We start from the raw sequence: 10,287 nt of genomic DNA, 5'->3' as shown, positions 1-10,287 counted from the left end.
GGAAACTTCAAAATGGCTCCCAAGTGCATAGAGTTTCCTCGAGTTAGAGTTTGGAATATCTCTTGGAGAAGGTATCTTCTCTCGTATACGATATTATTGTATTAATTGAAATGCATGTTTGATGGAATGAAGATAAAACAACTAACCTATTAGTGAATTATAGATGTTTAGAAACATGCCTAGTTGTATCATACACTTGGAATCTTATAATGAAATCCCCTCTTAATGCAACCTTCTAGAAGCTAGCTCAAAAGGATAAGTGAGACTTGGATGGGGTGACATACGAGGAGCGAAGGCAAGGGGAAAAAGCTACCATCATCCCACCTTTCCATTGGATTGGGAGAAGTCGCAACATGCACTTGAAAATGTTTTAATGTGTATTGCCCCTGAAAGGAAAAGGGTCCATTAAGGCCTATCATTCCAAGTCGAGGTGGTTGATGGCATCCATTTGTTAAACAATTTTTTATAGTAATTTCTAGTGCTTCATGCATGTGGAAGTGAAGGGTATGAAGGATTTAACTAGAACAATCATAATGCAATTCTATGTCATGTTAACCTTGGTGGAGACAAATCTTCAAGAAAGCACAAGGTGTGAGATAGACTTTCAAGGGAGGATTATCCAACCAACCATGGTTGTGGTGCTCGTTTCAAGAACTCAATTATTAAGACAAGAAATTCATCATACTAGTGTTTTCATTTTTATTACCGCGTGATGGTATCATCTTGGATTTGGTAATGAACTATTATTCTATGTAATTTTCTATTTGTTGTGTTTCAAACACTTGTCGAGGTCTTATGTTTCACTAGCAGTTCTTCACAATTTTCTTCTAGCCACTTATTCTTTCTTCATCCTGCGGCTTTCCCCTCTTGTTCCTTATACATCAGCCTTTCAAGATTCTGGTTATCTATTCTGACATCCTGTAGCATCTTTTTTTCTATGCCCTGACCTTGTAATATGTGTATCTCTGCTCTCCTTCATTGTCTAGCTTTTTCCATTTGTTGTTTTACTTTTACAGTTAGAAGCTATGATTTTTACTGCTTTTTCTTTTGGGTGCCCATCATATCTGAGTGGTTGTGTGGAAACTTTTATTTTTCTTAATCAAAATTGACCATGAAAAAAGTTCTTTCAAGCCTAGACTTTGCTTGACATGGTTTCTCTTTTGTCATGTTCTCTTTCTTTGTCTTACATGGTTGTTGACTATTTTGTTGTGCAACAACGATATGCATCACTAGCTAGAGGACTTTGACTCAAACAATCATGAACTCATGCCAAGTCATATCTAAGTGGAACTCACATGTGCAATAAGAGAATCTTCTATGTAGAGATAATCCCTCTTTGACAAAGAGGTGATCATTGGATGAGCTTCATGGATTGTAGACACTAACCACAAAAGAACATGTTTCAACCGATAAGTCTTAACCATACATCTTTATTGGAAGATGAAATTCCTTCGTAGATGTACCCTTCTAGCCATACATGAGCACTATACCAAAGGTTTTCACTCCATGGAGCACCTTAAGTGGCATTTGAGAGACTTAGATCGTAAAATGGAGAGAAACGAGCAACATCTTAGTATTCCCCATTAATAAGGAAAACATGAGAATGGAAAGAATTTAACAACATCTTAACGTTCCCCATCGATAGGGAAAACATCTAAGAGTTGTTAGTAGCCCATCCACGTTTAAGGTTCTAATTCAAATCACCCTGCCTACTATTGTTTATCTCTGTGTTTTGTTTCCTATGATGCAGACTTAATTCTGGATAGATGTTTTGGATAGTCTAATATATTTACTAGCTCCCCTTGCACTCAAATGAGCCTTTCCTTCGTGAGAGTGAATTGTTGGATCTGGTCAGATTCAATGCCTTTTGGTTGATAAAGTTTTTAGCCTTAAAAGAAAACAATACTATATTTAATGAAAGAGAGTTAAAATTTAATTAATAGGCAGCGGAGTCAGAAAATTATCTAGTGAACAATGTTCCAGTGTCTATCATTTCTCAGAAAGTGTGTTTATTTGTTCCAAAAGATCATGAACCCAACAAAATTTCCCACGAACCATCAATGATAATGGCTCTCCTGCAACCTAATTGTAAATTGACAATTAAATGACAAAATAATCTTATCTTTATATAGAAATTATCTTTTGAAGTCCTTGAACAATTTTTCTTCGATCTTTTATTACTGGTAGAAGGACTATTAATCTAAAAGTATCATAATCGAAATTAAATTGAATTGCTACTCGTCAAAGCATCATTCGCTATTGTATTTGTCAATAAAAGAAACAATTATTCCAACGCCGACATCTTAAATAATGCAAGATTAATTTAAAAAATATACCACAGAGGTTATCTGCGGTATAATTGTTGACGCGAAAGAATTCATTGCGTTCACGACTCTCTCACTAAGCACGCAACCCAAGTGCCAAGGATTAGTTCCTGGTATTCTTTGTTTTCCTCCCTCGGAATCCTACTATTCTTTGTTTTCCTCCCTCGGGCTCTGTTCCACCAAGAATTTGTTGGGTATATTTCAATGGGAGAAAAATACCAAAAACCATTCAAGCAAATACCACAGAGCCAATGCTCTGTTTCATTTCTTCCAGGACCTTTGCACAGCGAAGCTAATAAAACCAAATGACTCACAACAGTCCATTACACAACATAAAAACATTTCTATTGCTTAAAATATGAAGCCTCATACAAACATTCATCCTCTTTGCTGAGAGGAATTCACCAAAAACAATATTAAACAAAAACTCTGTTTTCACCCTGAGAAATTACTGAGCTGGGTTTACTGCTGTAAATCCCCTTTTACATTCACTGTAGTGAAAAACACTTTAGTTCTGTAAAATAAAATTTACATATTCATACAAATGCGCTCCACCATTTTCCTTATACACTTCTGTACAAAACCACACATGGTTTTTGCTATTTCTCTGTTTTGCAATACATCACAAAAACATTACAACTCTGTTCTTCCTATATCTTCTCGCACTGTTGTGCATACATCCTCTGGTTCTTCTTTTTCTTTTACCGCACCATCATCATTTTTCACTGCTGTGAATACACACCTCATTCATATCTCGCACTGCTGTGCGTTAACAAAAATTTGCTCCACCGAGCACAGCCACAACATAATACAATTACATAAAAATTGTGCGCACGCACAATACACCTCTCCCAAAAGAAACGCGCACAACACTATATGCTCCCGCAGCCACTCTACACTAAAAACTACTACACACATAGCCATATATGAAAACATAATAAAAAAAAACTAACGTGGCCCATAACCATATTAAATGGCCTACACCTAAACTTACGTAAATGCATATATAAAAAATATAAATGGGACGTATGCCCATAACCATTTAAAACAGGCCTCCACCAAACAATACGAACAGCATTAAAAGCCATGACTTTTCTTACACGGCGGTCAAACCATAGTCTTCCACTCCACGCAAAATTAAATTGACTTGACGCGGACGGGCTGCAACTTCGGAGATCGACGGTGGAGAACACACAACCAGATCGGACGATGGAGAGGATATCGGAAGGCACTTAACTGCTGAGCTTTACCTCCCGATGGGTCAAAGTTGCCTACGTCAGGCGAGAGCCACGTGCCTGCACCAAAACGCATCGGAGCTCAACAATACGGAAACCACTTTTCATGGATGGCGGTGCGATATGATTCTGGGCAGTTTTGTGGTTTTGCAGGCGGTTCTGGTTGATAGCGTACGGCAGCGTTGAAATTAGATTTCAACACTCCCCTTTAATTTCAACTGTTGGGCTTTCAATCTTACCCAAGCACTTCCTCTCATAGAGGGATTCACTAACTGCTGTTACAAGAATATCTTCCTCACATAGAGGGGTTCACCAATCTTCCTCGCATAGAGGGATTCACCAACTGCTTCTGCTGCAGTCCATAAACAAACAAAGTTGTCTTCCTCTTAATAGAGGGATTCACCTGAAACTGTGCTTAAGAGCACCTCCTCATGACAGAGGGATTCACCAAACTATGCTAGAGAGCATCTTCCTCTGAACAGAGGGATTCACCAATGAATATGCTGAAAAGCATCATCCTCTTGATAGAGGGATTCACTAATGACAATGTGCTGAAAAGCACCTTCCTCTTTAACAGAGGGATTACAAACAGACACTGCTTTACATGCAGTTTCAAAAACAAATAATCATTGCACTGCTGTGTGTGCAAACTCATTACAATGTTCTTTTATGCTGTTGCATATTTTCTGTTGCACTGTTGTGCCATCTTCTTTACTGCGTCTACTCCACACTGCTGTGTCTACACTTGTTGTTGTGTTGCTGCACTTCACTTACATTTCTTTGCAAACTCTGCATTGCTGTGCCTTCCCTTTCTCACATTCACACTGTTGTGTGAGAATTCTTTACTTGCGCACTTATGCGTGCTTCCCTTCTTCACAATGGGAAAACTTTTCTTCACGCTGCTGCGTGCTCCCCTTCACTCATTACAATCATACTTCTGCTGTGTCTCACTTGCATTTCAGATGCAACCAACACACTCACTGCTGTTGCATATATTGCATTTCAATTCAAATGAACAACAAATTCATTACATTTACCTTTACTGCTGTAAGGAAAATTTCTTTTGCATGTGCTGCTGTTCAAAACTTCTTGCTGCTGCATTTTTCACATTTGCATTGCTGTGTGCTTCTCCTTCTTGCCATCATGCTGCTGTCCATAACCTCTTGCTGCTGCATTGCCTCTGCAATTTGCACTGTCGCTGCCTTTTGTTTCATCATACTGCTGTGTGCCCATGCTCTTGGCACTTCATTCTCCACACAACAAAAAAAATAACACGGGATGTTACTTTTTACACCCTTGCTTCACACAATCTTAGTCTTCATTTTTTTTACACAATGCACTACTGTGCAATTCCTTTGGCTTTCTGCTGCCACACACATTCTTATACATCCAGTGTGCATTAAAAATCTGCTGTCCTTGTTTTTCTTTATGTGTTTCTTTGCATGCTGCATTGCATATGAAGAAAAACATTACATTTTTCACTGCTGTGTATTATACTCACTCTGTTGTGAGTATGTTCTCTCATATTACATAGAAGGAAACTACCTTCCATTGCTATGCATTTCAATGCATGTGCTCTATAACAGAAATTTCCAAACTGCTGTTTTGTATTTTGTCTTCCCACTGTTGTGAGGGTTTCATTGCCTTGCATACTGCTGCTCTTTACATTTGAGCGCTGCCATCTTTTCTTCTTTATGCATTTCTGTGCATATTGCATAAACACAAAGCAAAAACATTTCTGATTTCATCACTGCTGCATATTACCTTTCAGAGGGATTAACAAAGATTTCATTTGCAACTGCTGCGCTGCAATACATCCTCCATCAACAAATGACTGTTAATACAGTTCAGCAAATAAAAAAAATTACAAGCTCCCCTTTAATGTATGCTTGTCTTCTTTCAGCAAAGTTTTCTTAAAACAAATTTAGATCCACTGGAGAGTTCAAGGGGTTTTCAGATTGCCTTTCCTTCATTCTCCATACTTGTGTAACTTTCTTCTTTTGCATGGGTCTAGCTTGTGTAAGAGCCCATGTCAAGTTACAGTCACGTGCCATATGCCCAATGTTATGACACTTGAAGCATTCAACTTCATTCATGAATAAGAATTCATGATTTCTTCTTGTGAAATTATTTCTTGGAGATTGTCGGGGACCACAACATCTATCTTTATGAAATGCTCTACAATCTTTTGCCATATGACCAAAGTTTGAACAAGCATAACAATAACCATAAAATGAACTTTGGTACCTGGGAGATGGAGGTTTCCTTGATGTACTTCTGAATCCTTGCTGCCTTGAGATCCTTTGATGATGACCATTGCATCTTGCCTCTTTGACATCAGCTACATTTCTTCTTGGAGCTGGTTTTCTTCTATTGCAGCCTTCATTTTTCTCCTTGCCTTTGCTGGAACTAGGAGCATCACCATCTCTTTCTGGCTTCTTCACATCTCCTTTGCTTAGAGCATCCTCATCCTTGTTTGAGGATTCACCTACATACCCAAGTCCTGATTTATCAAATGGAGATCTATGATAACTGAGCATGTCATCCAAAGCTTGAGAGCTCTTCATCATTTTGTTCATTCCTTCAACCTTCTTCCTGAGGAGGACAATCTCTTCTTCTAACTTTTCACATTCATTATTTTTCTTTGCTAGTTGTCCCTCAGTTTCTTCCTTGCTACGAGTAGCTTCAGCTGCTACTATTTTGAAGGAGATAATATCTGTCTTCATTTTGGAAATTTCTTCATCTTTTGCTTGACTGCTCTTCATTTTCTTTTCAGCTCCTTGTGCCTGCTTCCTGGCTTCTTGTAGTTCAGACTTAAGGGAGGAGACCTCTACCTTGTACTGTCCAATCTCTTCTACAAGCTTGTTCACTCTCTTGTGCCTTTGTTCAAGTTGACTTGTCAAGGCATCTTCCTGCTTCTTTGCTTCATTCAGTTGATTTGTCATGGATATGACTTCTTCATTATGTTTCCTCTTGCATTGGTCAAGCTCCTTCTTCAGCTTGGTAAGCTCTTCATCCCTTTCTCTTACCTGAAGCTTGATGAGGTCAAGTTTTTCACTTTCAGCTTCTATGATGGGTTCATGACTTTCTTCTTGACTCATTTTCATAGTCAGTGCTCCCTTTGCATGAAGGTCATGCAGTCTATCCCATATCTCCTTTGCTGATGAATATTTCCCTAGATTCTTCTTCACTGAATCAAGGAGACCATCCAAGATTAGTTTTACTGCTTGTGCATCATACTCCATGGATTCTTCATCCATCTTGCTGTCATCAATCACTGACTCCCAGACTTCAATCCCCTCAGACATTAGGAAAGCCCTCATCATTATTTCCCATACATTAAAGTTTCCATCAAACTTTGGAACCTCAAATACAATGCTTTCAAATAGATTGCCTTCTAGTTTAGTAGAGGAGGGAGACACATTTTTAGCAGGCTTGGAGGCTTTCTTCTTTGACCTTGCCATTCTTATCTAGGCTTTAAATCCTTGACTGTGTTTTTTTTAAATCACTGACTGTTCCTTCAACAATAAGTCAAAAACTTGAAAAATACCTGAATCACTTTGGCTGAGTCTTCACACTGCTGGAGAGGTTTGACTGCTGCAACAACACCTTCCTTCAGCTTCTTTGAGTCTTCAAAGAGCCTGGACTAGCTCCGATACCACTGTTGGGTATATTTCAATGGGAGAAAAATACCAAAAACCATTCAAGCAAATACCACAGAGCCAATGCTCTGTTTCATTTCTTCCAGGACCTTTGCACAGCGAAGCTAATAAAACCAAATGACTCACAACAGTCCATTACACAGCATAAAAACATTTCTATTGCTTAAAATATGAAGCCTCATACAAACATTCATCCTCTTTGCTGAGAGGAATTCACCAAAAACAATATTAAACAAAAACTCTGTTTTCACCCTGAGAAATTACTGAGCTGGGTTTACTGCTGTAAATCCCCTTTTACATTCACTGCAGTGAAAAACACTTTAGTGCTGTAAAATAAAATTTACATATGCATACAAATGCGCTCCACCATTTTCCTTATACACTTCTGTACAAAACCACACATGGTTTTTGCTATTTCTCTGTTTTGCAATACATCACAAAAACATTACAACTTTGTTCTTCCTATAGCTTCTCGCACTGCTGTGCATACATCCTCTGGTTCTTCTTTTTCTTTTACCGCACCATCATCATTTTTCACTGCTGTGAATACACACCTCATTCATATCTCGCACTGCTGTGCGTTAACAAAAATTTGCTCCACCGAGCACAACCACAACATAATACAATTACATAAGAATTGTGCGCAGGCACAATACACCTCTCCCAAAAGAATCGCGCACAACACTATATGCTCCCGCAGCCACTCTACACTAAAAACTACTACACACATAGCCATATATGAAAACATAATAAAAAAAACTAACGTGGCCCATAACCATATTAAATGGCCTACACCTAAACTTACGTAAATGCATATATAAAAAATATAAATGGGACGTATGCCCATAACCATTTAAAACAGGTCCCCACCAAACAATACGAACAGCATTAAAAGCCATGACTTTTCTTACACGGCGGTCAAACCATAGTCTTCCACTCAACGCAAAATTAAATTGACTTGACGCGGACGGGCTGCAACTTCGGAGATCGACGATGGAGAACACACAACCAGATCGGACTATGGAGAGGATATCGGAAGGCACTTAACTGCTGAGCTTTACTTCCCGATGGGTCAAAGTTGCCTACGTCAAGCGAGAGCCACGTGCCTGCACCAAAACGCATCGGAGCTCAACAATACGGAAACCACTTTTCATGGATGGCGGTGCGATATGATTCTGGGCAGTTTTGTGGTTTTGCAGGCGGTTCTGGTTGATAGCGTAAGGCAGCGTTGAAATTAGATTTCAACAGAATTCAACGCAACCATCTGCGCAGCTATATTCCTGTCTGAATCGTACGTAATTGAATTCAATTTTGCTCAATCCTTAACCATCTTCCTTGCTCAGAATTGTTTCAATGGGAAACAAGATATCTCAAATTGCTTTTTTGAGAAAGTTAACGAACAAGTTTCATAGGCTTTGCAATGCGCGAAGGGTAGTCAGAAACTCCTCGTGTCCTCGGAAAAACGGTATGTGTTATTTCACAGGAGATTGTAATGAATGTGAGGATATCAGTACTTGCCTTCCAATAAAAATCCGCAAAGGATACTTTGCAGTGTACGTTGGAACCAAGCACAGCCGTTTTATCGTTCCTATAACATATTTGAATCATCCTCTCTTCCAAGAGCTGCTGGAGAGAGCAAAGGAAGAGTATGGATACCATCATCAGATGGGGCTCGCAATTCCATGTAACAGAGTTGATTTTGAATATGTAACTTCTGTTGTGGGAAATGACTCAACGATAGCAAATATGGAGGCGACAAATATGGAGGCGAAGACATATGAGGTTGAGATAAAGATGGAAGGTAATGATTTTCGCACCATTTTCTTAAACTGCACAGGATGGTAAATATTGTTTTAGTAGGATAATAGAGCTTGATTTCTTCTGGCCGTCTAAATGTCTGTTGTGATAGATGCCATGTAAATGTTCATTCTTTAAAACCCAGTCATTGGTTTTGGATTCTGGTATCTTCCCTTACGATAGTAACCTCTGATCGACCCGGCCAATATGCTTTTGTTCTATGGATCGCCACTGTCAGCTGTGATCATCCCATGAAAATTCAAGCATATCATTGGTAGTAGAGTGAATGAATTTTTGTACTCTTTATGTTTCCAATATCGGAAACTAAATTTTTATCAGTTTGAACAGTGATTATGAGTTGTGATCAACCAGTGAACTTCCACCTTAGGTTTTGCAATATTTTATGTGCGTGTGATAACTGACCACACATACCTTGTTATGTGGATAATTATTGCTATTTTGATATAAAGACTCTGATTTTATATCAGTTCATCCTAGCTCAGACCAGCATACAACTCTATAATAGGATGTTTTGAAGTTTCGTACCATTTTTAATTGTCCATCCATCCTTCTCTGTTTGACTGTTTTTAGATTTCTGTGACTCTGCGGGAGGGGGATAAGTTGCTGAGGTCCGGTTTGCTTCGTGATCATGTTCAGAGATTCCATTCCATATGGGGTCCGGTATGCTGCCTGATCATATTAGTGCTTAATTTCATATCGGTTGGGTATGTATGTCTATGAAGTAAAAATTTATATGAAAAAATTTATGTCCTACTTCAAATTTATTGATTGTTAAAAGTGTTCAAAGGGATCGCCAGTGTTGTATTTTGTTGTTATTTAAAATGAATCTGACGACAGTGGGGAAACTTATAAAAAAATGTGCAAAATTGTATGTTTGGTTTTATATAAATAATTTGACTTAGAAAACACTTAATAAAATATAATGTACTGTATTTTTTTAGTTTTAAATATGTAAATAAAGTATATTTTCATTTTTTTTTTTTTAATATCAATATAATCTTTAGATATCTCTCAATACCATGGACAAAACTATCCTACATCTAACTTACATTGAACATTAAACTTGCTAAACGAAATTTTTAGAGAGACTATATTTACTTTTAAATTAACATTTTATAGCTTATATTGAACATTAAACTTGTTAATCGAACTTTTCTAAGTGACTATATCTACTTTTAAATTATTTACCTATAACATATGGTGGAAATTCGTAGTGAAGATTCTATTCTGTCTCAGACCGTGTGCATG

General features: G+C 38.0%; 1 protein-coding gene across 1 annotated transcript; it reads left to right on the top strand.

Moving 5' to 3' along the window:
* The first annotated feature begins 8,547 nt into the window (after positions 1-8,547).
* On the top strand, positions 8,548-9,854 carry LOC149212844 (auxin-responsive protein SAUR50-like). Its single transcript, XM_089390676.1, has 2 exons — positions 8,548-9,022; positions 9,610-9,854. Exons 1-2 carry the CDS (start codon positions 8,575-8,577, stop codon positions 9,636-9,638), a joined length of 477 nt encoding a protein of 158 aa, XP_089246802.1. The 5' UTR covers positions 8,548-8,574; the 3' UTR covers positions 9,639-9,854.
* The last annotated feature ends 433 nt before the right edge of the window (positions 9,855-10,287 follow it).

Source organism: Pinus tabuliformis, chromosome 1_1 (genome assembly GCF_031772625.1).
Source record: "Pinus tabuliformis cultivar Carrire ecotype Pingquan chromosome 1_1, CPIR1, whole genome shotgun sequence".
Taxonomy (NCBI): Eukaryota; Viridiplantae; Streptophyta; class Pinopsida; order Pinales; family Pinaceae; genus Pinus; species Pinus tabuliformis.
The sequence above is the reverse complement of the archived record's forward strand: the minus strand, read 5'-3'. Positions and strand labels throughout refer to the sequence as shown.

Bases quoted from the DNA above. Each gene is read 5' to 3' on its own strand.
- LOC149212844 (XM_089390676.1), top strand. From the start codon at position 8,575: ATGGGAAACAAGATATCTCAAATTGCTTTTTTGAGAAAGTTAACGAAC. The intron at 9,023-9,609 runs GTAATGATTTTC...GACTGTTTTTAG, and splicing joins GGTTGAGATAAAGATGGAAG to ATTTCTGTGACTCTGCGGGA.